Raw genomic sequence first — 27,975 nt, 5'->3', positions numbered from 1 at the left:
CCTGCATTCAGCTATGCTACGAGGGTGCGGGTAGGTCACTGCCGCTCATAATGGCTCATTCCACAAGAGCCCAGGCGATGTCGGCAGCGTTCCTAGCTCTTGTGACAATCTTGGAAATCTGCAGGGCAGCAACATGGTCGTCGGCGCATACCTTTGCGGAGCATTATGCGATTACGCAACTGGCCAGGGAGGATGCTGCCGTTGGGAGGGCAGTTCTGAGATCTGCAGAAAGATAATTAGGTAGTTAGTTACCATCCGACTCCACCTTGGGGGGGGGGGGCGGCGGCGGCGACACGGCTAGGGATTCACCTAATCAGAATGGATATGAGCAAGCACTCGAAGAGGTTACTTACCTCATAACTGTAGTTCTTCGAGATGTGTTGCTCATGTCCATTCTGCATTCCACCTGCCTCCCTGTGTCGGAAGGAGCTGGCAAGAAGGAACTGAGGGGGTGGAGGGGCCAACAGGGGTATATGTGCACCAGTATACCAGCACCATTCCAGGGGGCTCCCTGCTGGCCCTATGGATACCGCTAAGGGAAAAAAGCTCCAGAATCCGTGCACATGGTGCACGTACACCTAATCAGAATGGACATGAGCAACACATCTCGAACTACAGTTATGAGGTAAGTAACCTCTTTTTTTCAAGACTTCTAGGAAGGAATGTTCTCTGTTTTGTCAACACCATTCCTAGTAGTAAATGTGACTGGTGCAAATTAATATTCATGTTACTGTAGCTCTGCTTGTAATTGAAACCCTAGGGCTACGTCTACACTGCGCATTGTTGCACAAGAAGATATGCATATTGCCATGCTTCCTTTGCATATCTTATGAGCTGCCATTTTTGCGGAAGGGGCTTTTGTGCAAGAAGGAGCTGTCTTCGCTGCTCCTTCTTGTGCAAAAACCCCTTTTTGTGCAGGACCCGTTCTTCTGAAAATAAGCGGCAGAACCTATGCCTACTGGAAGAGTAACTTCCAGCTGCACTGGATAGTCCGTCAACCCACTTCTCAGTGATATGGACAAGTGAAATGGAGTTGGTTTTCATGACATAATATTACGGGAAAGTGTTTTGATTAAATTGCATCAGCGCCAGGATTGAGACAAGGAAACATGACTGCTAAGTTGTTCTGGCCAGTCACAAAAGTTGTGAAGACAGGCAAACCAGTCACACTTAACTCTAATGCCACTAGCAGGAATTGTAGAGGTACTTGTTCTTCCAAAGCAATAGCACAAGTACTAGGAAGGCAGGCACCTCTGACTGAAATTCCTCATGAACCCTGATAAATCTGTGCCCCTTTCTCTCTGTGCCCCTCCCCCATGTCTTTATGGATACCCAGTAGAGCATGGTCAGAACTGCACAGCACTGTCACTGAGCAAGCCTAGCATCTCAGAATGTCTCTTCTCATGCCTGTCATGTGAAATGTTCCACCACTCGTGCAGACAAATGTTCCATGCCCAGTGTTGTTCATGTTTCCATTCACTGGTCTGAAATAATTTTCTAAACTGTTTCAAGCTTCTGTTGCTTTAAAGGAATATGGATGCAATCTGTAATTCTGAAGGACTCTGGATATGTCTATATTTCATTCCTCTCTCTCTCTCAATGCAAATGCAGACACCCAAAATTGCAAATGAAGTGGATTAAATATCCTGTGCTTCATTTTCATAATTACGTTATGGCGCTATTTTAAAATGAAGCGCGGGATATTTAAATCCCCACTTCATTTGCAATTTCAGGTGTCTGCATTTGCAGAATAAGTGAGTGAGAGATGAAGTGTAGACATGTAGGGTCCATTTATCCAGCCAGTTTCTAATTATGTATTGTAGATTACTGAAGAGATTACCATATGAGAAGTTTAAACTCTCTGCTGGATCATTGGGGTTTTATATACTTTTTGATGCATCAGCATAAGAATGTTTTCCTTACATCTCCTATAGGTGATTTGCTAAAAATGTGTTTTGTAACTAAAATTTGCTGATAATGCATCTTGCATTTAGTCTGGAGACCTGAATAAGAAGTCTTATCCTACAGGAATCTTTCAAAACAAGACTTGACAAGTCAAAGGAGTGGGGTTTCTTTTCTGTCACTGCTGCTTATTGCAGCACAAGTTCAATCTGTTCCACTTAGTTACAGCAAATCCTACAAGCCTCTTCATGCTTTCAAAAAAAATTGAAAAACATAAGCAATCAAGACTAGACTTCTGAATAGCAGAGAATGGGGGGGGGGGGTGCATTTTCAGTTAGCTTTTCCCTGAACTTCATTGCATGTATATACTGAATTGAGTGAACATGTGACATCTGTGTCTCTCCTATTTTGTGAGAGCATATTGTAGATTAACTACCTCAATTGTCCTAAAAAAGCAGAGGGACTGCTGTCCTGGGACAGATGGAAACTGTTCCCAGCTGCAGCAGAAACCAATCTAGTTACATCCCTCCCTGACTGGAGATTCATTTAATTAAAACTCCTCTTTCCAGAAATGTGAATGGACAAAGCTGGATAATTGACTCTAATGAATAGAAAACTTAATAGTTGTGTTGCGAGAACCACAGGTCTGATGATGCATACCCAAGGGGGGAAGGACAGAACCAGGTGGACCATTTTAGTAAACTAAAGATATTTGACAGTGATGAATTTATAGTATTTATTCTAAGATTTTTAATAAATGGTGTTAATGAATTTACAGTATCTATTATATTCTATGACTTCTAGTTAAACGTGTCAAATATAAGGATGGGAACGGTAAGGGGAATAGTCTCTATTCTAAAGATATCCAGTTACATTAATTACCAGTGATAACTACAAACTCTATGTACTACCAAAAACAACTACAACACTAAGCTTATACAACAAGAAAATAAAATCATACATACCAACTTACACAGCACACAGAACATTTCAAAGATATCGGTTCGGTTGCGAAGGCCTTGGTTATGCCAGAGAGTCGGGGGAGGTGGCTGGTCGGTTGATCAGGCCGGCAGTGCTTTGGAGTATACGGGAAGGTGCACACACGGTGGTACGTGTGTTGCGAAGACCTCCTCGAGCGAACTGTGTGATGGGTATTTATCCCCAAGTCCGCTGATGGGTATTTATCCCCAAGTCCGCACATCACTTTCCCACACTTGCATATTACCATATATGGGCCAACGGTCACCAAGTGGGGGTCTGTGTCCCAGGGGTTGGGCCGAAACTGTGCAGGTTTCCTGCGACCAGGTAAGCCCTGCAGTTCTCATACCAAGGTGACAGGTGGGAGAGTCTGAGGCTATTTTCCCCTTTTCACACCTTCCCTTTTTCTAAAGGCAATGGTATGCAGGAAGGGTGCGTCCGGCTTCTCCCAAGGAGTACTGCAGCCCACTATAAAAAAGTTTAGCCAGGCTGCTCTTGTTACTTGGGGGGGGGGGGGGGGGTTTCCTCTAACAAGTTGATGCCCTGGCAAACATTTAACAAATGGGCTACACTTGGAATTCCTGTGTGTGGGTGGGGTATGTTTGTTCTTTTTTGGGGGTCCTTTTAACCAGAATAGAATTGGATGAAATGGTGCACTCTTTAAAAGATGTAAACTTCAGGGAAGCCCATATTTTCATGTGGACCTATTGGAGGGCTTATAAACAAACCACAGAGGTTTAGGAAGGGGATTAGGCATATTATCTCACTCAGTGTAGATTCTGTTTAGCTTGTGTATTACAATGTGAATGAAGTATGTAAAACTCTTAATTGCAGAACTTGGGTTCAGACTTGCATTGTAGTGGCTATTTAACACCTATTGAGATGTTTCACTAGGAGCCACTAGCAGGTTTGATACATAACTTGCATGACGAGTGCTAGAACTGGAACAATTTGTGTAGCTGGGGTGCTGAGATGCATTGAACCAAACTATAAACCCTGCATATGATGGAATCCACTTCAAATTGAAGGTGCAAACGTAAATATGCATGGCCATACTAATTGTGAGTACTTGCCTTGAATTGCTTGCAAGTGCTGCTCTTCTGGCAATTGAACTAAGTTGGCCCCAAATGACTAGAGCCAAGTGAAGATGTTCACGGCTGCATCCTCTTGGAATGTGGATGGGGGAGGTACCTAAAATGGAAGTCTCCACTAATAGGCAAGGGAAAGTATTGTTTTCCTCAGAGCTGCCTATGCTCTCCACCAGCTGCCTGGGAGGGCTGGGGCAGTGATGTGGCAGCCAGGCTCCTTGGAGGGTTGGGACATGCCCCCTGCTGTGTCTGGGGGCAGTCAGCTGCGGTGTGAGGTGGGCTTGACCCCACTGGGGGGGAGGATGTGGATGGGGCAGAGCCTCAGGCTTGACTTCCTAACCTGAGCTTTCACCCACCACCCATGTCTCTGACTGTCTCCTTTTCCTTATCAAACCTTTTTTTTTTTTTTTTTTTTTTTTTTTTTAATCTTGTCTTCTAGAAAACATTGAGGCTGATGTAGAAGCTGCTCCAGGCCAGAGTGACGAAAAAACCCTGCCAGCTGCACCTGTTCCTAGCCCAGTAGCACCAGTACCTGCACCATCCAGGAGAAATCCACCTGGTGGAAAGTCCAGCTTAGTCCTTGGTTAAACCTGTTCCTTTCTGTTTTGAACTCGTGTCTGTTTCTTCCCCCCCGCTTGTGAACTGCACAACTTGAGCCTGACTGTACATCTAATTCCTTTCATTAAAAAGAAGCACTTTATGTACTGCCATTTTTTAAAGAAGCTTTTTTTTCCCCCACTGTTTTGTCTGCCCAGGATTTACTGGAAGTGACATGGTTTTTTTTTTTTTTTTTTTCTAGTCGTAAACATGAGGGAAATTGTGGACGGATAGTAATGTGTTTCAAAGGAGACTAGATTGGTTCTAAATGTGCTTAGAGGGTTTTTGTACTGAGACTTCTTTTTTTAAAAGAACCTCTTAGTCAGCTTTACAAGGGTTTAGGATTCTGATTGAACAGGAGGCAAACAATAAGAGTAATCCCCTTTACCACACAACTGTTGGTTGATTTCCCTGTGGTAAATGTCTCAAGCCCTACTGTGCCATATAGAACAATACAGAAGTATGATGCTAATGTATGCCATGCTGCCTTTAATAAGGGGTATCTTAGAGTTGGACCATTATGAAATGGGGCATGTGCCATATGTAGGGCTGAGATGCCTGTCCTAATATTGAGAGGTGGATTTAGGTGTATAGCAAAACTTTAATTCAGTAAAGGTGGAATGAGGAGTAGATCATACAAGAGTGGCTATTCAAATAAAAATTACAGGGGCATTTTATTATAAATGACTCAATGCTGTGCATGATCATGCTGGTGCTTGACCATGAGGTGAAAATCTTATCCTTTTAAAATGTGTGTTGTAACTTCACAAAGCTGGACTGTTGCTTAAAAGTAAATAATATAGAAGTTTTGAAGCAGTGTTTCCTGTGTGGGTTTTATTTCAATGTCCCTTTTTTTTTATATATCTTGTCTCTATCTATTGCTGGTACAGTATACTTTGAAGCATTTCAAAGGAAATATCCCTCATCACAATAGCTTAATTAATCTAGGTGTGTAAAAAGACATGAGCAATGTTCCCTCGGATCTTTGCCATCCAGGTGCAGAACAAACGTTTAATGTGGTGCACATTCAACATGCCTCAGTGCACAAGTAGAAACACAAAGCTAGTTGTGGGTGCTCTACTAATCAGCTGGACAGCACTGGACTCTCCTGAGTGGCTGCAAAAGTGCCCATCTTACAGGGAGCTCTGGACATGAGGACTTGTAAATCAAGAAACATCACACAGGAGCTGAGTTAGAAACAGTAGAAGTATCATGAGATCAGAGTAGTGCTCCACCTACTCTGTGCTGTCAGCCAGGGCTAGCTCGTATGAAGCATGATGGCTTCCTTTTTAAAATAACTGGATGTCTAATTCTTGCAGAATGGGACTAAGATCTTAGTCAAAGGACCGCTTGTGGCAATGAGGCTATTGGCTAATATTTCATGCTATTTTGCTGTCTCGGGAGGGGAACTAAGGCTTGACCTACACTACAGTGAAAGGTGGAATAAGATGTGCAACTCCAGATATGGTGGCAAGTACCAGAGGGGTAGCCATGATAGGCTGGATCTGCAAAAGCAACAAGGAGTCGTGTGGCACCTTATAGACTAACAGATGTATTAGAGCATAAGCTTTCGTGGGCAAAGACCCACTTTGTCAGATGCCTCTTTGCCCATGAAAGCTTATGCTCCAATACATCTGTTAGCCTATGTAAGGTGCTACAGGACTTCGTTAATAGTACTCCACTCAGCTGTGTATCTTAAATCTAGTTTCCCACTATGCTGGTAACAGCAAGTTGACAGCAGCTTCCCTTACTCTCTATAAGGAGCAGCAGTACTGATATTGGTGAGGGGGAGGCACCCTCTGAGTTCTATTTAGCTCATCTTCACTAGACTTGCTAAATTGAACACCAGATTGATGCTGCAGTGACAATCTTCTACAGCGTGAAGCCTTTGCCAACTCTCCACAGGTGTTCCAGAAGCAGACATACTATGACTTGGTTTATTGCTATTTTTTCCTCTTTAGTGCTAACATTTAGTTTTCAAATGGGGCAGGGAAAAACTTTAAATACTTGGTTCTAACATTTTGTCTTTGTAACAGTTTTTTTGTCACTCACATTTAGCTCAAGCTTGCTCTTCCATTATCAGGGGCATGTGTATCACCCAGCATGAGCACCACCAGAACTGGTGTTTTAAAAAAAATCTAAGCGTGCCTTCATTTGACTCAGCAAGTGTTGTGGAAGGGCAAAGACTTGGACTGAATCCCTCCCCCTAAGAACCTACCAGTGCAGCTTGCTCAAGCCGAGCTGTAGTCCACTCCTATTAGCCAAACAAAACTGGGAGGAGGCCTCAGAGCTCCGCCCTGAACCGGACTACAGCTACCGTCCCGCTCCCTGCAGGCGCCTGGCTGCTCTTCAAGAGCAGCAGGACAGGCTGGGTACGCTCTTCCGGCCAAATCCGCTACCTCCATTGCCCCAGCCGGCAGCACCGCTCCCCTCCCAGCGGGACGGGCTTGGCATTGGGGGAAGTGAGCAGCCGCTCCCGTCCGAGCTTTGGCACTGGCTCGGCCGGAGCGGAAATGGCGTGTTTCCCCCTCGCTGCTCAGCCTCCATGCTGAATCCCCCGCCTGGCCGGCCCTCCGCTGCGCGCCCCGCCCCCGGGCTTTCCCGCGCCCCACGAGCGCTGAGACCCCTGCGGGGCTTGCCAGGCGCCAAGTCCGCCCGGTCTTATTGACTAAGCCGCTGGGGGCTCTAAGGAGGCTGCTGCCGCATCACCGGCGCTGGGTGACATGGCTGCAGCCACCGCGCCCCGGCTCCGAGTGCTGGTGGACATGGACGGGGTGCTGGCTGACTTCGAGGGCGCAGTGCTGCGGGCCTTCCTCGCCCGCTACCCCGGGGAAGCGCACGTGGAGCTGGCGGATCGGCGGGGCTTCTCCGTCCTGGAGCAATATCGCTGCCTGCGGGAGGACCTGGAGGTGAGGGGCTGGCGGAACAGGGTAGAAGCGCCCCCTGACATAGCACGTGGGCAAAGGCGATGCCCCAGTTAGCCTGTCCAGCATTGCATGGTGGGCTGGGGGCAGCGTGCCCTGGTTGGGCTCACGTGCTGAGCAGGCAGGTGTGTCGCACAGCGAGGGGGCGGTCTGCTCTCACCGGATCGGCTTGAGAGCAAACCAAGGAATGAAATGTCATTCAAAATGGAGCAGCTGCTCCCTGCTGAAAATGCTCACTCTCTCGTCTTCTTCAGTGGAGAGAAATGTACTGTCCCTGGAATACTGGTAGGGCAAAATGGGAGCCACCACTTTTCTTCGGGATAGTACAGAAGGTTGTTGAATGCCACCATTGTTAACTTTCAGCTGTATCCTGATCGGCTCACAGTGAACACTCTGTCCCCAACTCCTTTCAGAGAAAGGGAGGCTCCTTATTTAAACAAACACAGGCAGTAAACATAGTCCAGCTGAAACTCTGAAACACAGGGGCATCCTCGTGTTCGTTTATCTGCTCCAAAGACCTGTTCTTGTTATACAGCAGTGGCAGTAAAATTTTCCATCCAAGCATCTCTGAGCACTCTACAAAGGTTAAGAGCCGGGCAAAGAGACACAGAATGGGGCTATTACAGCACCTGTTTCCCAGGTGAGAGAACTGCAGTGCACAGAGCAGTTACAGGAAGCTATCAAAGCTGCAAATGAACCCAGCTCTCCACTTCCAACAGAGTGAATTGTTGCCTTTGATGGAGTCTCCTAGACTAACTCCCCAAATAACTATTTTGAAATAATGATAGAAATGTAGCCGTGTTAGTCTGGTGTAGCTGAAACAAAAAACCATCTTGTTAGTCTTTAAAGTGCTACACAGTCCTGTATTTTGAAATAAGTTAATTCTTCTTCAAAAGTAGGAATTATTATTTTGAAATAATAAGACCCATTATTTCAAAACAACAGGCTTGGTAGTGTGAATGCTCATTTTGTTATTTTGAAATAAGAGTTGTTTTGAAATAACTCCCCAGTGTAGATGAGCCCCTAATATCTGATATTGAATGAGAGTGTGGTCGGTTTGGGTATTTTTAAGTAAACACAACAAAAACAAAAATAAAATGCAGATGGATTTGAGGCTTTGTTTTTTTTTACAGAGTATTTAATGTGCTCTACAGATAGTAAAGGGACTGCGGATGCCTTCCTTGAGAAATCCACAGCTTCTGCTTTTAAAGTCCCAAATAGTCTAGAAAACTACCCATGCCTGTAACTTGCAGCTAAAAGACTATTATTCATGTTCCTCTTCTCTGGCACCAGAACTGGTACTCAGAACACTCAATCTCCACCTGATTTTCATAGGCTGACTAATGTGATCAGTCTCAGAGCTGTGTTGTTCGTCTGTATCTCCAAAAATGGGGAGTCCTGTGACACCTTAAAGATTAACATAATTATTTACACATGTCTGATGAAGTGGTTTTTTCTCACAAAAGCTTATACACAAATAAACCAGTTAGTCTTTAAGGAGCCACAGGACTTCTCGTTAATGGGATCAGGCTATTCACTTGCTTGTAGTTAACAGCTGTTTTATACTAGAAACTTTTTGGAACCTTTTATTGTCCCCTACACTAAGTAAATAGGATCCTAACTAGGGATGTTAGAGTATAACCGATTAACCAGTTAATCAATAAGCTGATACTTGTTGGCTAATGGTATCAGTTACACTTAGCCAGCTCCCAGCTAAGCAGAGCCTGCAGTGTGTATAATTGCTATGGTTTTTAATGGTTACATGATTATCCTATTAATAATTTTTAACATCCCTAACCCAATTGAAATGAAAATAGTTTATTGAGTGTATCTGATCCTAGTATCCAGATGCTTTTGGGGGCAAACATTTTTCTTCTAGTAAGTTAAGTGGTATTGTCAGCGTTGCTAGTCTATGTTGTAAGATGAAGGCCTAAAACATAAGCCCACATGCAGTCACAATTGATAACATGCACCTCATTGCTCAAGGATTCACCCACCTAAATGCTACCATTTTGTCAATTATCAACAGCCTCCAGAATAATATTTCATTAGCAATTGCTTGTGTGGCCTATGGGGACTGAGTAATTGAAATAATTAAGGACAGGCTACTGCAAGTGCAGTTACAAAATTGGCCATGAGTATACTAGACTGCACAGCTATCCTAAAACAGATACAGAGGCAAGGAGTACATCATATTGCTCCAAAGCTTCTGCACTCTGCCAAATTTGACAAAGTTCCAAAACTGGACTACGAGGTCAGTAAAACTATGTACCTCATGATGACCGTTCTAAGATGGACACAAAAGCCAGTCAAAATATACCATGCAAACAGTGTGGGCACTTTGGTAAATGATACATTCCTACAGCATTACTCCACAGTGCGTTTGGTAACTTAAACTGGCTTGGAAATTAATCAAGCTTGCTGCGTAAAACATAAAGGATGGTGGCTATGTGAGTGCTATGCTACAATTGCTATTAACACAAAGAAAGGCTGGGCTCAATTGGTACAGAAACAATTAGTCGTCGAAGTGGTTCAAATACAAGACATGGTATGTGCATTGGGTTACTCCCACTTCTCAATTTCAGGCCACAATTGTCCTGCAAGGAATGCAGCATTCTGTGTCCCGGTTATGGGAACAATCCAAATAGGAACCTATGCGTTTTGGCCAACAAGCAGTGTTAACAGTCACTTACACAATTACTTCTCCTGCACACTTGAACAATTTTGTTAATTCAACTTTTCCCTCCAGTGAAGCAATGAAAGTTAGACATACGTGATTTGGTAGCCAAAGCCAAGGAAGCTTTGATGCCCACAGCCCAACTTATCCAACAACAAATAGAAGAAGTAGAAAGTATCCAAAGAGAAGTTGAAACACGCTGGTGGGCTAATCTAGAAGATGTAACCTAACATCCAAAAATGAGAACACTCAGTATATTCCTCATGGTAATCCACGCTATAACAGTCATAGCCCTACTTCGAATGTGTTGCTACATGCATAGACAAACCACAAAGCAAACATACAATATAGGCTAAAGAAAGGAATGGAAGTAGCTATTAACACTGCCATAATTGGACCCTTTCAGTATAAGGAATAAAGTAACTGTTATGAAACACCACACAGACCCAAAAAAAAGAGAAAACAAAAAACCCCGTGATCATAAAAATATCAAACCACTTGAAACTGAAGTAAGACATGGGCATGGTAAACATACATATATATACGAATATAACTATACTTACTTGTATCACTCATATATATTAATCACTTACTAAACAGTTGGTTAGTTAGAAGTATTATAACCATAGTTTAGTATTCCTATATATGCTACAGTATATTTATGCAAAATTATGACTACAGCCTTTGTTTTTAAGGTAGTGTTGTCACTCTGGTGTTTGTAACTCTGAGATTTTATTATATGAAACAAAATAATGTCCCAACAAACCACAGCTTGGAGAAGCCAGGGCCACCCACAGAAGGGGGGGAGGATCAGTTTGTTGAAGGCCCCCAAACACAAGGGTGTTGTGACATGATGCACAGGTTGCAATACCGCTCACTAAAAATTGGTAATGGAGGAGCTGCCAGACCTAATCTGAGGAGCTGAGCTACTGCTGCGGAGTGAGTCTGCGTGGACTAGCCCTTCAGCTTCGATAGCGCGAGTGGCATGACAGGCTAGCTCCTTGCAGCACAAACCTGCCTAAAACCCTAGGTATGTACTTGGGGCAGCTAGCCCATTCCAACTCTCATGCTGCCACAGACACTATTTTTAGAACAGTGGCTTGATCGGGGCTAGTGCCTGTATGTCTCCTGGAGCTGGAAATTATGCCCCTAGCTCCTATGTAGACACACCTGAAGTGTGAGTGTGAGTTTAGTCCCCACAGTCCGTTCAATCCTGTAGGCTGTTGTGATGACTGCTAATGAGAGGGTGAGGAGTGGTGGTGAGTTAAGGGTGACACTTATCAGTTAACCTTTCACCTCCCCAATATGAGTAGCTTTCTGCTGCAACCAGCACTGCAACCCTCCAAGTGGTATTGATGCAGGTCTCTGACCAATCTAGGCATTTCCCACTGAAAGGTGCATGGATGACACTTTTTCTTGTTTGCTGTGTTTTTAAAGGAGGAGGAACAGCACAACTAGCTGTGTGGAGGGCAGGACCCCAGCCATGCCAGTAAAACCTCAAGTGGTGTATCCTCTCAGTAGGGAACAACGGTGCCTCTGAACTGTACAGCAAACCCTGACATATAGCAGTATTAACTCTCACCTTTTCTGCACCTTTGCTCCCTTAAGGGATTCTCTGAAAGGGAACTTTTTCCTGGCTTACGCTCATGCTTGGGTGTAGGTCCTCTGTTCTTTTGAAAAGTCTGTTTTCTATCAACCGCAGACTGTCTTTGCCACATATGATTCCTCTTCCTCCACACGTCAGTACAGCTCGGGCAACTGCAGGAAAACAATGTCTCTTGCTCTGATAGCTGAGGCATATGCAGCAGATTCCACACACCCCCTCCCCGGAAAACTGTCAGTTGTGGAGTGTCCTGATTATGGCAGGGGAAGGAGAACACGGAGTAGCAGATAAACTCATATTTGTACAAGCAGGCTCATCTCTGTGCCCAGAGTTGGCCCTGGGACAGAGGGAAAGGCAGCTTGTGCCTCCCATATTAGGGGCCGAGGGGGCCAGTCTAGTCCCTCTATGCAAGTGAGGGCTGCTGGAACTTGCCCTCAGTGGTCTGGGGAGCAGAATCACCAGGCTCACAAGTTCATCTCAAACTGTCCTTTACATCCCCTCCCTACCTTCCCTATGTTCCAGACTAGCCCTTTGTCCTTTGGCTGCTGGAGCTGGCTCTGACCTGGGTGTTCTCCAGGGGGGCACCAGCCTAGAGCACAATGATGATTCTTTCCCTCATTTACTTCCAGAAACAGACAAGAAAAGCCAGCCCTGTCACTTACGAGAGGCAGCAGGGTCTCAGCAATGCATGAGACTGGGAACAAGGAGCTCACCGGACAGAGCCAGTTCTTCTACTCGCAGTTAGGGATGTAATCAACTAGTTGACTATCCGATAAGCAAATCTTGTTGGATAGTCAACTAGCCACTTCCTCCCACTTGCTGCCTCTGTTACAGACGGGAGGGGAGGAATCAGGAGCCGTTGCTGCAGGGAGACAGCTTAAAAGTTGGTTCCCCCAGCACCATCTCTGCAGGCAGTAGGGGGGGTAGTGAGGAGCAGGTGTGAGCCAGGAATCAGCTGATTCCCAGCTCGCACCCAGTCCCAGACACTGCACCTCTGCTTTTTAAACTTGGCTTTTAATACATTTAAAAATCAGAAGCTCAGTGGGGGAGGGGGACCAGGGAGAGCTGATTCCTGGCTCATGCTGGGTCCCCCCTGCTGCACCTCTGTTTTTTAAATGTACATTTAAAAGGCTACAGTGCAGCAGGAGAGACCCAGCGTGAGCCAACAGGCTCTTATTATGTTTAAAAGGCATAGTTGCAGCGGCGTTAGCTCATGGCCTGGGAGCTAACCCCGCTGCAGCTCCCCCATTTATTGACTAATCAACTAGTCGATGGAAAATCCATTGACTAGTCAATTAATTAAACAAAATGTAATATCCCTTCTCGCAGTGACTACTGATTAGTGCTTTTAACCTCCATTTTTTAATCTGTAATAAAGATAGATGTATTATCTCACAGGGCAATGAGGATTAAAGACCCCAAAATGTCATGTGTTCATCAAGTGCTTGTTCACCTCGGTTCTGATGAAGGTGTGTGCGCATTGCATGCATGGACGGACATCGGAAACTTTTTCCTAGTAGCTTCTGTAGGGTCAGCCAGGGAGCCCCCTGGAGTGACGCTAGTATATGGTGCCATATGATCCTGCTGACCCAGCCCTCCCTGAGTTTTTTTTCTTATTGTCCACAATGGTGCTGGAACATTGCTCGCTTGCTCTACAAGTGCGTCATTCCCTAGTTGAGTTTGTATTTATTGTTCGTAGCTATTGTTTTCACTTTAGTGTTAATTGTTAGAGTAGTTGAGGTGGTAGATAACGGCTATCACCTGCCTTGGGCGGTGTGCTATGCACAGGCCCAAAGCTGCAAAGCTTGTGGTTCCTGCCATAAGCCTATGCCTAATAGTGACCCCCACGACTCCTGTCTACATATTCTGGGGGAAGCTCACCAAATAGACCATTTTAAGGTCTGCAAATCCTTCAAGCCACACACAAAAAAGGAGGATTGTTGTTTGCAGCAGCTACTGATGGAAGTGGTACTTAGGCTGAGGGTACTGGATCCACTGGGACCCAGTTTGCTGGTGCGCTGTGCTCCTGCATCGGTACGGGACACAGCACCACCTGAAGAAGCTGCTAAAGAGCTTTGGCACCACAGATCACTGGTACCACAACGGGACCCTCTGCCTCAGCACCGATCTAACTCCCCAGTGCTGAGGGGCATAAAGAGACTAATAGAGCGTGATCCCCTCTTCGGTCTGCCAAGTTCCCCTCAGTTTGTGGAACCTTGAGGCAGAGGGTGATGGCACCGCCAGCTCCAGTACCACAAGTGCTGATGAGCCCAGCACTGGGCGCTCCCCCACAGATCACAAAGTGGCAGACATGTTAGAGCCATTTACATCTGATACATTTGAGGTGGCCAGAGACCTGAGATGGTGGCACTGCAGCAGTGGCCACACGGCATCGAAGCCTGCAGTGCTGAGGTGCCCTCATCACAGTCTGATGATTAAGCATTCACCTTTACCTGACCAGCACCATGCCCAAGTCACCAGATGGTTGGCATGGCTTCCCAGTATGGAGCTTGCACTATGCTAGTGCTGCACCATCACAGGAAGCCTGCTCCTTGATGCTGTTCCAGGAGCCATATGATGTACTGGTGAGGGACTCTCACCGCCTCCAGCCCCTACCCAACCCCCGGCACCGAGGCCATGGTACCGGTCCTCCTTGGGGTAGGGATCATGGCACCAATTGCTGGTACTGCCATTTTGCCTGTCAGAGATAGGGATGTGACAGTGTACATGTGTAAATGGTTAACCAATGAGCCAGAGGGGCAGGTGGGAGCTGCTGTGTGTAAGCATGTATCCTCTGAAAAATTCAGCAATTAAATGTTTACCAAAATGAATGCATTTTAACATCCCTAGTCAGAGATCAAGGTCTCTGAGTGCATATGGGTCCTCACCAAGTTTCCCCAGCACCGTTCTTGTTTGCCTTCCTCTCAATACCAGACCCCTGTGCAGGATTCATCCGCCCCACCATGGTCTTCACCCTCAATGTCGTCATTATCTAAGGGTGAGTCCACCTGCTCCTGGGCAGCCAGAAGAACATTCTCACCCTACAGTGGATCACCAGATGCAGTGGCATCCACAATGGCTTCCTTCTCCTCGGTGGCCATTTTGGACCCCCTGGGCATACCACCAAGCTCAGGGAAGGCCTGCCATGACTTCTAGGTCAGTAATGTTAGGGACATGTCACCCTAAATTGTCAAGGGGCATCCATTTCAGGACCACCCCCAATAGATCATAGAGCGTTCCATGAACTTCTCAGAATAGCCCATAATATGGGCATTCAGGTGCAAGAAGTGGCTGAGGTTGAGGGCCCGATGATGGATATTCTGGCCCCAGAAGGGTCTTTCGGGGTAGCCCTGCCCTTCATAAAGATGGTAGAAATCTCAGAATTTGGCAAACACTGGCTTCCATTCCCCCAGTGGCCAGACATGTGGACAGAAAGTATTACATCCCATCCCCTTTCATGTTCCTTGGTTTCTACTGTGAACTAGCAGGAGCAGTGGGGCCGGCCAGCTCTGGCACCAAAGAGGCACAGCACCTCGATATTTTTGGGAGGAAATTTATGCTGTGGGATGACTCCACCGGTGGCTAGCCAGTCAGCAGGGTGTCCTTGCATAGACTTTGCGGCAATGGCTGAGGAAAGGAAGGTGGTGGCTTGGTTCCAATCTAGGACATTTGCAGGGCAGCTACCTGCTCTTCGATTCACATGTTCATGGTCCATTATGCCATTGACTGTTAGGCTTGAGATGATGATGCAGTAGGCAGGGCCATCCTATAATCAGTGGCTAACTGACTCTGCCTCCTGGGATTCAGCTTGGGAGTCACCTTTATTAGAATTGACATGGACAAGCACTTGAGGAAGAAAAACGGCACTAAGGTGTCATAACTGTTCCTCGAGGAGGGTCAGTCACGTCCATTCCAATATCCTCCCTAGCTGGCAAGAAGGAATTGAGGGAGGGGTGGGTCAGCATGGTGAGATATATATATATATATAGTGCCATGTACTGGAGCCACTCCCTGGCTGACCCTACAGAAGCTGCTAGGGAAAAGTTTGATGTGCACACCTTCACTGGAATGGACACGAACAGCACATCACAAAGAGCAACGGTTACGAAAGGTAAGTAACTGGTTTTTACTGAAATGTGTTTGTAGCAGCTAGTCACAGGAGGAGGTTCCATTATATTAAAATCACACTCAGCATTGTTCTGCCTGGTCCCTTTTAACCTCTAAAATCAGGCCCTTGGCTACAGGTATATGAAACAAGCTCTCAGCAACAAGCCTGTGTTCAGCAGGAAGCATTGTCTCTCATCCCCGTTTCGGAAAGGCCTGCCATCTCTATGCTGCCTTTCAAATCCAAACCAGTCAGTTTGTTCCAGGTGAGGTGGTGACTGGCCGTGGGCCTGTCCAGTGAATAGGTGGACCTTCACTAAACCCACAATTGGCTTTAAATGGCACCTTTATTGTCAGGGCCAAGCAGGGTAAGGTTGGCAAAGCTCGTGCAGTTGCTCTCACTGCTGTGAACTTGTTCTGTGGGACCCTAGTCACTAGCACTGAATTTCACAGGACTGCTTGCAACACCCGCATTTTATTGCTGTACTTTTTAGAGACAATAATTCCCTAGTGTTCAAGCTGACTACGCAGTGCCTCACAGAATGAGTAACTATTGAAACTTTAAAAACAATGAGTGGTCCTGTGGCATCTGAGGGTATGTCTCAGCTAATTCGAATTAGCGCATCTAGACTTAAAAACTAGTTCGAATTAGCGTTTTACTAATTCGAACTAGCATGTCCACACTGAGTGGACCCTGAACCAAGGTTAAGGATGGCCGGAAGCAGTGCTGGCAGGGCATCAGATTAGGACTTAGAGCGTGGAGCTGCTGTCTCAGGCTAGCCGAGGGCTGTGCTTAAAGGGTCCCGACCCCCACCCCGGACAGACAGTTCTCAGGGGTTCCCCTCTTGCAAAGCAGTCCTGGCTTGGAGTGCCCTGAGTGCCCACACTCAACACATCACAGCACTCGGCCATCAGCCTGGCTACACTTGCCGCAGGCTGCTATCCGGAGGGGGGAGCAATCAAGGGGCTTCAGGAGAGCTTCCACTCCGAGGAGCCTGCAGAGCCAGCCCAGTCCTCCCCATCGGGGGCTCGTACCCCATTCCTCCCTCACCTCCTTCCACTTACCCCTCCCTAGCCCCCTTCCTGATGTACAAAATAAAGGACAGGTGTGTTCAAAAATAGAAACTCTCTTTATTGAACAAAACTGGGGGAGACTGGGAAAAGGAGGTGGGAGAGGGGCAGAGAGAGGGTGGGAGAGGGGAGGGCAACTAAAATGATCAGGGATTTGGAACAGGTCCCATATGAAGGAGAGGCTAAAGAGACTGGGACGTTTCAGCTTAGAAAAGAGGAGACTGAGGGGGGATATGATAGAGGTCTATAAAAACATGAGTGGTGTGGAGAGGGTGCATAAAGAAAAGTTCTTCATTAGATCCCATAATAGAAGGACTAGAGGACACCAAATGAAATGAATGGGTAGCAGGCTTCAAACTAACAACAGAAAGTTCTTCTTCACAAAGCCAATAGTCAACCTGTGGAACTCCTTGCTGTAGGAGGCTGTGAAAGCTAGAACTAGAACAGAGTTTAAAGAGAAGTGAGAGAAAGTCATGGAGGTTGGGTCCATGGAGTGGTATTAGTCAGGGGGTAGAAATGGTGTCCCTGGCCTCTGTTTGTGGAAGGCTGGAGATGGATGGCACGAGACAAATGGCTTGGTCATTGTCTTCGGTCCATCCCCTCCAGGGTACCTAGTGTTGGCCGCTGTTGACAGACAGGCTACTGGGCTAGATGGACCTTTGGTCTGACCCAGTACGGCCATTCTAAGCTCAGGGCCCAGGGTCGGGGGTCTCAGTGGACCACCTTGATTTTCATGCAAACCTGCTCCTGGGTGGCCAGGCTGGCAGCTATCCTGCCCTAGACGGCCACTTTCCTGTGCCTAGTGCGGAGGTCGTGGATGAGGTCCACGATGTCCGCACTAGACCAGGCGGGCGCCCGCCTCTTGCGGACCCGGGCAGGCTCCCGGGAGCCGCCAGCCTGGTCCCAGGAAGAGGTGGAGGGCTGGGTGGCAGCGGGTGCCTGGCTCGAGCCGTGCCAGGTGCAGGGTCTGCTGGCTGGGTGCTGGCAGGCTTGCACCTGGCACGGGCACCGTAACCAGCCCATGCCCCTTTAAGGGCCCCAGGGCCGGGAGGGGGGCAGAAGAGTTTCCCTGGTGGTGCCCAGAGTGGCCACCAGGGAAAGCTGGGGAGGGCTAGCCTCCCACTAGTTCGAATTAAGTGGCTACACAGCCCTTAATTCGAACTAGGCGTTAGTCCTCGTGGAATGAGGTTTACCTAGTTCGAATTAAGCGCTCCGCTGGTTCGAATTAAGTTCGAACTAGCGGATCGCTAGTATAGCGCCTATAAAAGTTAATTCGAACTAACTAATTTGTTAGTTCGAATTAACTTTGTAGTGTAGACATACCCTTAGAGACTAACTAAAATATATAGGATCATGAGCGTTCGTGGACCCCCCCCCCCCAAAAAAAGCTCATGATTCTATCTATTTTGTTTAGTCTCTAAGGTGCCATGGGACCTCTCTTTGATTTTCAAGTTACAGACTAACACAGCAACCCCTCTGATATTATCCAAACTTTGAATTCCCTTGCTTTAGTCATTTTGCCACTACAACATCTTAAAATAGAATTTGCACTGATATCACCATGGGGAAACTGTCATACCGACACCAGAATCTGCTCATAGATATTTCAGTCTTGTTGCTTGAGGCCCTGGACAGCACACACTCAAAAGCATTGAGAGCAACACAACAAATATGCCACCAGTATATTCAGTCATGGTCTGGCAGGATCCACTGTAAAATGTGAGGATAACTGAGTCTGTCCCCCAGTCTGACTTTGGCCCTTCTGCTGAGAGTGCTAGTTATCATGGTGTGGTATGTGTCTGTGTGTTGTGGCCCATTGATTTGTTTTTGTAACCAGGCAGATATGTCTACTGAGAACTGGAATGAAATCTAACAATTCATTTCACAAAGGTCACCAGATGGTAATTATTTCCAGCCATTACCTGCCTGGGCTGGATTTGTCCAGGCACCAGTAGGTGAGACTAAGTAACCCATTTACAATTATCTCAGCCACTTGGCCTCCCTCCCTGAAATGTGGGCAAAACAGGTCCTTCTGATGTTGAATACTTTCAATAGCTATTGTGCACAAAACTCCAATTTAAAAAATTGCTAATATTCCTCATATCTCTTTCCAGGCTAAAGTAGCTAATATCTATGAGTCACCTGGCTTCTTTCTGGGGCTGGAGCCAATTCCAGGAGCCATTGAAGCCATGAAGGAAATGATCCATATGCTGGAGTAAGGACACTAAAGTACAACTGCTTTTTTCTATTATCTATGTTTCTGACATCTACTAATCAAGGCTGATTTTTTTTTAAAGCACTGATGTTTTTATCTGCACAACTCCCCTACTGAAGTATGAGCACTGCATCTTAGAGAAGGTTAGAGATTTCCCCTCACTTCTGTTTTAAGGATGCTATTGCTGAATCTTGCCAGTTTCAATTATTAGGGTGCGTCTAGACAGCACCCTAAACTCAAAATAAGATACACAATTTGCGTAGCACAAATTGCATATCTTATTTCGAATCTGTTTCAAAATAGTTATTTTGAAATTTGATGCATCTACACAGCACCAGATTTCGAAATAACACACTATTTTGAGCCATCTCTTAACCCTTGTGCAATGAGGTTTACCGGGATGGCGAAATAGCGCACTCATTTTTTCAAAGTGTATTTCAAAATAACGGGCAGCTTGTGTAGACGAGGGGTAGCTTTTGAAATAGCCATGCTGTATAGATGTACCCTGAGTGTGTGCCCAAGTACCGTGTCACTGTGAGCAAAGCCTGTGAAGTCGGCAGGAACCAGCACACCAATACTCTGAGTGGCAGCTGTTCAGATTGAGAAGTGATATAAAAGGCCAGGAGCAGTAGTCTGCCTAGGCCACACAGTGCCATGCCTTTTGCAAGACATCTGAGTCCTACACAATGAAAGCCAGAATATAAAACACTTAAAAACCAAACCGGACAAACCAACAACAACTTTCAGTAGCTCGTACCACAGTAGCAAGAAATGGCATAGGACAGGCCCGCCCAACATGCGGCCCGAAGGGGCTCACTGTGCGGCCCACGACTTTCGGAAATAATATTTCCTCCCTCCTCTCTTCCACTCTCCTCTACTCCCCTTTTGAATGTGGCGCTCTCTTGTGCCAGCGCCTGTCCCCGACATCTGGCTCTGCCCTACGCCCGTTTGCAGCTCCCCCCTGCTTCTGGCCCAGGACTTGGACCCCCTGCACGCTGCTTGGCTGGGTGGCCGCTTACGCGGCGCAGACTGCTGTCAGAACACCATGCTCCCCATGCAGCACGGGGGTTCAGCGCTGTTGGAATGCGGGGCAGGTTGCCCTCGCCGCCACGAGGCAGCCCCACCCTATCACAGCTCGCCGGCTAGTAAAAATTTATGCCCCGTTGATATTATAACTTGTATCAGAGGGAACAAATTTTGCGCCATGAGATATTTCTTCTCTTTGTGTGTGACTGGGAGTCTTTCCCTTGTGTGTGAATTTTTTCAACAAAATCTGTGGTTGCGTGCTGAAGCTGGGCAGTGTGGGGTTTTTTTGGTATGCCCGACACACGTGGGTTCTCCCTCCCCCCCCCAAAAAAAAAGATTTTTAGCCTGTGTGTTCAGTATATTTTGGGAGAGCATCTGGCAACCCTACTTGTGGCCTGCAGCTGTTTTCTTTGGAGTAATATGTCCCTCGCCACTTTCTGAGTTGTGCAGGCCTGGCATAGGAGGAATGGAGGAGGTAAAAGAACGGATGCAATAGAATCAAGTAGAAGCCACTGCATACTCCAGAGGCAAGTATGGAGGGGTCTGATGCACTGCATTGCATGCTGGAGGCTCCTCTGAGAAAATCTTGACTAAATCAAGAGATCAGTGCCAGGCAGAAATGTAGCGAGAGAGGGGATAATCATGTACTTTGGGGTTAAATAATAAAGGGCCTAGTATATTCCATAGGCTGACTTTCCTCTCAGGTTGCTTTACACAAGTGTAACTGCATGGACTACACTGCTGGTTTTGTCTTACAGTAAGGTAAAAGAGGAGATTGAGGCCCTAAATGTTTGAATAGTACTAACAAATTGGGCACTGTCTGGGGGCTCCTGGCAGGCAGACAGGGCAGCTCTCAGCTTTGACATGGTTTAGGTACATAGTGCAGGGACGAGCGAAGGGCCCTGAAAGTACAGTTCACAATAGTCCTTTCAGTGTCCAGGACAACGGCCCAATTGCAGGGTTCATAACGCTCCTAGGAGAGATGTGGGCCTGCAGCATGAGATCACAGCGCTAGGAGTAGTCAGACTTGCTGCTAAGTACAATTCGTCTAATGCTCTTCTTCCTCTCCTCACAGTACCACTGGGTGGAAAAACATCTGGGTCCTAAGTTTGTGGAGCGGCTGATTCTGACCAGAGATAAAACAGTTGTATCAGCTGACCTGCTGTTTGATGATAAAGATATCATTCAAGGTTTGGGAAGTTCAAGGTGGAGATTTTACAGCAGATGATTTACTGTTGTTCAGAGGAAAGACCAACTAACCTCAGCTTTCCATTCTGGCTCTTCTCAGGTGCGGAGCCTAAGCCGAGCTGGGAGCACATCTTGTTCACTTGCTGCCATAACAAGCACCTAGAGCTTCAGCCACCACGTAGGCGGCTGCAGTCGTGGGCCGATGACTGGAGGGGGATAGTGGAAAGTAAACGCAGAAGTAAGGCAGGAAAAGAATGCTGTGCTAGTCTCATTGCCAATGGAGGCAGCCAAATTGGGAACTGGCAACGAAACCCCCTTTTAAAAGAAGAGAACTGACCTGGGTAGGTGGGGTTTTAAAGGCCAATGATACGAAGCTTAGTTTAAGATTTGTATCATCTCTGCAATGTTGGTGCAATTAAACTACTGAATGTTTGAAGAGTCATTCATGATGTTTTGAGGGAGAAACATGACGAGACAAGCAACTGTTTATAATGCTGGATATCAAGTTTGGGGTTGTCAGAAAGGGAGGAGAGGGTGAAGAAATTAGAAAGAGGAAGCAGGGTTATGAAACTCTATGAAAACACTGTACCCTGTCTCATTCACTCTTGCAGGACCTGAAGCTGTAAGTATGAGCGATGAGGTCATGTTAGGAAAGGAAATCTTGTTTTCCACAGTTCTGATAATTTCACATATTAAGCCAGATTGGCTGTTCAGCACTCTTTCCCTTTTTACCCTGGTTGGTTCATAATGAAAGAAGATTTTTTCACTTCCTGATTCTCTGTAGTAATGTGAGCTGAGAAGACTTGGGCTTCAGATGCTGTAGACCAGTGGTTTGCAAAATTTTTCTCATAATCCACTTGAAGAAAATTGTTGATGCCCATGACCCAACATAATTTGACTAGAGTGTACGCTGTGGGGCAGGGCTGAGGATAATATCTTTGGGGTGTAGAAGGGGGATCTGGCTTTGGGGAGGGAGGTGAGGGCTGGAGTAGGAGGGGTTTATCTTGAACGACTCCCAGTCGGTGGTGGTGGTAAGGCAGCTTCCTGTTTCTCCTGGCACCGCAGACTATGCTGCACCTCAGAAGCAGCCAGCAGCAGGTTCCCAGCCAACGGGAGCTAGTGCTCAGAACAGGGACAGCATGCGGAGTGCTGTGTGCTTCCCCCTCCCCACCAAGGAACTGGGCCTTTTGCTGGTCACTTCTGGGATGCAGTGCAGTCTGCAGTGCCAGGACAGCAGGGAGCTGTCTTCATACCCCCCACTGGTCACCTGATCGCCCTGAGCAATGAGACCCAGTGCCTGACATTCCACCACCCAGTACTCGGTTGCGACCCATAATTTAAAACCCACTGCTGTAGATAATGAATATCTGATTCAGAATTGTTTATACTTAACTCTGAATTTTTTTAAGTTAATATCTTAAGTTTTACAAAAGCTACTACAACATGGGTTGTCCCACTGAGCTGTAATGTTAGTATTCTCTTCTAAATATTAATCTTCATCTTTTCCACCATGTTGTGGTGGAATACATTATTCCTACTGATATTTAACAGCCCTGTATCATAATTAGCTGACCAGGTGCCTGTGGTATGAGGATGCTGGCTCCTACTTTGTCCTGAGATATGTGACCACATTGCAAATTGCAGGGAGAAAGTGGTGTGTTTTCTCCTACCGAGAAATAAAAACCATATGTTTTAAACTTATTTCAAAGATATAGTCCCTGAGAAGACAGGAAGCAATAGTTGCAGCTAGGGTGAAGGTGATGCAAAAGAATTGTGTTGGGTTTAAGCTACTTGACAATCACACTAAGAAGGGCAGCATCAGAAATGATTATTTGGCCTGATTTTTATCACCCATAATTTTTGTATTGTTATAGCGTAGCTGTCAATCCTGCCTTCTGGACCCATGTCCTGGCTCCTTACCTGGGCCTTTCAAATGGAGGCAGAATTTTAGGAATGTCTTTCTCCTTTCAACTGGTTTCACCAGCTTCTTGACCTAGCCTGCAGGTGGAGGGGGGCCACTAAAGATGGAGCCAGGAATATCTCTTCTCATTCAATTGAAGAGTCAAGCTCCTCCCTCTGCTCTGCACAACGTCAGTCCTTCGGGAGAGGGATCCCTACAGCGGTATGTTTGCTCAGGTTCCTGGCCTCCTCCACCTGCTCAGGAGAGCAGTAATCCTCAAGGAAGACCTTTGCCAGGTTGCTTAGCCTCCTGTTAGCTGAGAGGGAGAAACGTAGCATGCACTCTACGACCGGGAGTGCTGTGGTCTGCTGGCGAGACTGTGGCATGGTCAAGTACATCAAAGTAGTGACTGCTGACATCACTGTTTCCTCATTTGAGCTGGATAAGCAGTTTATTACAGGTGCCACCCCATCTGCCGCCAAGATATAGTCCTTGTTTGTCTTATCCAGACAAAGGTTGCAAAGGCCACCTGAAATAGAAAAGAGAGGGATTGTGGCACCCTCTTACTATCACCTATCTAACTCCCTGTTGAGGTATAAGTGGCACTGCTACAACCAGGATCCTCAGCTCTTTCTTGGGGCTTGTCTACACAGTAACTAGAGCCAAAATAACTAAGCAGGGCCAGTCAGGAATTAAGTTAGTTCAAACTAGTCTGTGACAGGGCCCAGGTTGTTCTCTTTAAAACACAAAAACAGCCTACTTGTTATTTCCTAACAGGATTCTCGTGTAGATTAAGGGCAAGTGTATATATACACAGACTGCAAGTGGAGGTGTGAGTACCACCCAATGTAATGCTGCTTCTTACTGGTGTACAAAGTACATACAATATCAGAAACAAAATAAGGCTTTACACTTCACTGAGACCCTTTTCCTCACACACAATCAACTGCCCAGAATATTTTTGTAGTGGTTGGGAAATTGGGACTCTCCTGCTCCTGGATCATTTTATTCTCAAAAATCTGTTCTTCCTTCCTCAAAGTGATTTTTTTTTTAACCAAAGTGCTCATTCCTCTATGTGACATGAGGGGGTGCTATACTGTTGGAGGTAACACCTTTCACAGGAGATGAAACAAACAGACGGGTCACTTAAAAATCCTTTAGTAAGTTTTTTTTTAAGAGTAGGATTAGAAGACTTGGTTTTCTGTTCAGGAGCTGCCTATTTTCACCTCCAAGGTGGCTACAATGCAGTGAAGAGTGAGCGATTCCTAGATATACGTTCTGTACCGCACAAGGGTTCTAGCAAGACTCAATTACAAGAGGTTATCAGAAGTAGCATGGCCTTATTAATATGCATTAAGATATTGTAAATATGATTTCTATCGCTTGTGTAAATACTAATATGTATTCTATGCCAACAAAACTTGGCACTTAGAGTGCAGCCACAGTAGCAACATTTTAATCAATAACACCCCCAGTGCCGTTCTGTCAGTGGAAGTTTAACCATCACATCATTTAACCCTGCTAACCCATTCAGGATCTGATTTTGGCATGGCTAGCTCTCCAGTTGTATTAAATTCACTCTAACTCACTTGAATGGAAGCCTCATATTCTTTAGAACAAGTTATTTTAGGATTAATGGTCAACAACCACCATAATAAAGAGTACTGATTCTGTTCTCTGGCAAAATCTTAGTTGTTCTCAATAGTTGTCTCATTACAATAAGGACGTGGGTTAAAAACTCTCATTAAGCTACACTTTGTGTTTCACTATTTAGAGATTTATCTAATCTTACACAGTTTAATTTTCAGCACTGCAGCATGTTAGTAGAGTGAAGGGGAATGTTGCCTTAATATGAAATAATTCACCTCAAGTCCTATTGAATACTAGAACTGGAAGGGACCTTGAGAGGTCAAGTCCAGTCCCTCTGTCTTCCTAGCAGGAGCAAGCACCATCTAGATCAATGTTTCCCAGTTTTATTTGGCCATGGTACCCTTTTAAACTCGAAAGAATTTTACAGAACCCCTAATAACAATCTTTTATATATGGAGCTGAAAAAGTAGACCACAAATAAGTTAGGATAATAAAAAAATGCTAAACAAGTTCATGAGATCAACATTTAGTTTAATTGCACATATTTAAAAACAAAACACATTGAGAATGAGTGAGTATGGGTATTTACGGTGGTATATAACAGGCGATCGCACCACTGTCTGACTGTGTGCACAGCGTAATGACATTACACAAGGACACTTATCGTGGCAAACACAAATGAAAATTGTTTTCAATAAAATTCATAAATGCTTAAATTTTTTTTAAATCATAAAATATAATTGTAATGGAATTTTCTCATGGAACCCTTATTTTCACTTTGCAGAACCCCGGGGTTCCGCGGAACACCATTGGGAAAATACTGATCTAGATCATCCCTGAGAGACGTCTGTCACAACTGCTCTTAAATCTCTCTAATGAGGGAGATCCCTCCCTAGGCAATTTATTCCAGTGCTTAACCACCCTAACAATTAGGAAGCTTTCCTATCCTGATCTCACACCTGTTTCAGCTGTTCTGTATAGATTTTTATACTCCTATCATCGCTGTAGTATCTGAGGGCATTAAGCAGTTTGAGCAACATCTGCCATAGATGGTTTGTCATGGAGTTGAGCCTCTCCCCCAAGTTCAATTCAGGGCCATAACAAGGGCGAGGTGAGTGAGGCACTTGCCTCGGGTGCATGGCTGAGGCGGCACAGAAAAGACAGCTACTACGCGGTCTTCGCTCATGCCTTGCGCCATATCAGTACCCCCGCCCTCGCTGAGGACGGTCTTGCCTTAGGCGCCCAATTAGCTAGTTACAACTGGCTCAGTTGGACTACAGAATCAAAGCAGCAAGGCTGACATCCCCTGATCCATCAAAATCCAACTAGTGCTTTCAACTACTGTTGTTCATTTTACAAAGTTTTAAGGCTACTCCTTACCAACTGCAAACTCCACGAGGGTCTCATTGTCCTCTGTGAGCATATCGAGAAACAGGTCAAGGACTTGAAGCTGTCGGAGATATTCGTAGTTCTTGGGATCATAGGCGAAGTTGGCTAGATTAGCCAGTACTTGCTCCTTGGCTTCTGCAATATATATGCATTTAGGTGAAGAATGAGGCAGCTGAGGTGGGCTGGGCTGTCCCATTTCTGAAGAAAACCTCTCTCCCCCCCCCCCAATAACTGATGAGCCAGCTATGATCCTGACATTTGGAATATACTTTAATAATAATAAAAAAAGGCTTATAAGTTCACCTGGAGACTCTGTTACTTGGAACTCTGTGACCAGTGCTTGCAAGTATTCAAGCCGCCCCAGGTCCAGTGGATCCTGCTGCTTTTGAGACATGGTGCTAAAGAGAGGAAAATTAAGTTTTGTTCAAAATAGTGTCCTGTATGACCTCAGTTTCACTGCAAGGTTAATAAAAACATTCTGAGAAGTATAGAATAGGCAATTGGTTTTCTTTTCTCTCCCTTCACATTCACTGAGGGGACTGAAAGTGGTAGTATAACCAGCCCTGTCAAGGTTTGAATCAGAAACATGCTCACTACAACTGGGTTTATCTTATTTGCACTGAGAATCATTGGCAATTGTCCCATGTTTCATCAAGCATTGTTGCAGCTCCATTACATCAGTCTCCACTATAAGTCGCCCCAGCATATATCTGTTCCACACTAAAGTCATTGACTCTTGTAGGAACTGATGCATTAAGAGTCCTCCCATTCCCCGCTCTTAAGTCACGCACCCTCCCCCTCCCCAAAAAAACAACAACCAATTTGTGCAAATGGAAGTCAGTCACCAGGAATTGCTTAAGTTGTTTCGCTATAAGTTTAGTTTTTTGGAATGTATCTTGGACTTAGGACAGCCTGTAGCATAGGCTAGCCATGAGTTTTTACTGTAGTCTTTTAACCCTTTTACGCTGGTAATCCCCCAGGCTACGTCTAGACTGGCATGATTTTGCGGAAATACTTTTAACGGAAAAACTTTTCCGTTAAAAGTATTTCCGCAAAAGCACGTCTAGTTTGGCAAGGATGCTTTTGCGCAAAAGCATCCATGGCCACTCAAGATGTGATTTTGCGCAAGAAAGCCCCGATCGCCATTTTAGCCATCGGGGCTTTTTTGCGCAAAACAGTTCTTCCCTGTCTACACTGTTCCTCTTGCGCAAGTATTCTTATACAAGAGGGCTTTTTCCCGAGCGGGAGCGTGGAAGAATTTGTGCAAGAAGCACTGATTTTATCCATTACAAAGTCCGTGCTCTTGTGCAAATTCAAGGGGCCAGTGTAGACAGCTGGCAAGATTTTGCAGCAAAATCTTGCCAGTCTAGACGCACCCCCAATGCTCACTTTACACTGTAGCTTCCATCATTGCCACCTTTGGTGAATGGGCGGCTTGCAAGGGGCCGCGGCGCACTATTGCCAAACCCAGCCATTCCACAACTGCACCAAAACCACGAGCTCTCCCACTGAAAAGCACAAGCTGTAGCCACCCTGCACCGCGCGCCCGGGGCTGCAGGGCGACCCTGCTCTGCAACCCAGCGCCAAGCTCGCACCGTCTCCAGCGCTGTCCTGTCGCGGGCCGCTCCAGCCTCCCTCTGTCCTCGCGCGCAGCGCCTCGCCAGCCCCTCCCCGCGCCTGCGCACGCGGGGAGAGAGGGGCGGAACGTCGGGGGGCCACTCGA

At 46.1% G+C, this 27,975-nt stretch overlaps 3 protein-coding genes across 6 annotated transcripts in view; 2 read left to right on the top strand and 1 right to left on the bottom strand.

The window, feature by feature from the left end:
* The window catches only part of JPT1 (Jupiter microtubule associated homolog 1), a 34,292-nt gene extending 28,908 nt beyond the window's left edge, over nucleotides 1-5,384 (top strand). For both annotated transcript variants that reach the window (XM_025178164.3, XM_006136413.4), the window contains exon 5: nucleotides 4,408-5,384. In XM_025178164.3, the coding sequence (XP_025033949.2) occupies nucleotides 4,408-4,556 (149 nt within the window). In that variant the 3' untranslated portion in view covers nucleotides 4,557-5,384. The remainder of the gene's footprint in view (nucleotides 1-4,407) is intronic.
* On the bottom strand, nucleotides 98-27,975 carry ARMC7 (armadillo repeat containing 7). Of its 3 annotated transcripts, none has more exons than XR_012896815.2 (5): nucleotides 27,848-27,975; nucleotides 26,556-26,650; nucleotides 26,244-26,387; nucleotides 23,294-23,802; nucleotides 98-222 (listed from the first exon to the last, which is right to left on the bottom strand). XR_012896815.2 is itself a non-coding variant. In XM_006136416.3 (4 exons), exons 2-4 carry the CDS (start codon nucleotides 26,644-26,646, stop codon nucleotides 23,465-23,467), a joined length of 573 nt encoding a protein of 190 aa, XP_006136478.2. In that variant the 5' UTR covers nucleotides 26,647-26,650; nucleotides 27,848-27,975; the 3' UTR covers nucleotides 16,985-23,464. The 3 variants fall into 3 exon arrangements, 1 of the variants encoding a protein (XP_006136478.2); XR_012896814.2 differs by lacking the exon at nucleotides 98-222 and adding an exon at nucleotides 11,799-11,924; XM_006136416.3 differs by lacking the exon at nucleotides 98-222 and having other exon boundaries at nucleotides 16,985-23,802.
* On the top strand, nucleotides 6,247-21,815 carry NT5C (5', 3'-nucleotidase, cytosolic). Its single transcript, XM_006136414.4, has 5 exons — nucleotides 6,247-7,474; nucleotides 19,059-19,159; nucleotides 19,242-19,302; nucleotides 21,261-21,375; nucleotides 21,474-21,815. Exons 1-5 carry the CDS (start codon nucleotides 7,289-7,291, stop codon nucleotides 21,707-21,709), a joined length of 699 nt encoding a protein of 232 aa, XP_006136476.2. The 5' UTR covers nucleotides 6,247-7,288; the 3' UTR covers nucleotides 21,710-21,815.

This window comes from Pelodiscus sinensis, chromosome 20 (genome assembly GCF_052426305.1).
Source record: "Pelodiscus sinensis isolate ZL-2025 chromosome 20, ASM5242630v1, whole genome shotgun sequence".
NCBI lineage: Eukaryota > Metazoa > Chordata > Testudines > Trionychidae > Pelodiscus > Pelodiscus sinensis.
The sequence above is the reverse complement of the archived record's forward strand: the minus strand, read 5'-3'. Positions and strand labels throughout refer to the sequence as shown.

Excerpts from the sequence above, each read along its gene's own strand:
- NT5C (XM_006136414.4), top strand. The coding sequence starts at position 7,289 with ATGGCTGCAGCCACCGCGCCCCGGCTCCGAGTGCTGGTGGACATGGAC. Across the intron at positions 19,160-19,241 it reads GAAATGATCCATATGCTGGA|CACTGATGTTTTTATCTGCA; the intron begins GTAAGGACACTA and ends TTTTTTTTAAAG. Across the intron at positions 21,376-21,473 it reads TGATAAAGATATCATTCAAG|GTGCGGAGCCTAAGCCGAGC; the intron begins GTTTGGGAAGTT and ends GGCTCTTCTCAG.
- ARMC7 (XM_006136416.3), bottom strand. The coding sequence starts at position 26,646 with ATGTCTCAAAAGCAGCAGGATCCACTGGACCTGGGGCGGCTTGAATAC. Across the intron at positions 26,388-26,555 it reads CCAAGTAACAGAGTCTCCAG|AAGCCAAGGAGCAAGTACTG; the intron begins GTGAACTTATAA and ends TATATATTGCAG. Across the intron at positions 23,803-26,243 it reads CCTCGTGGAGTTTGCAGTTG|GTGGCCTTTGCAACCTTTGT; the intron begins GTAAGGAGTAGC and ends TTTCTATTTCAG.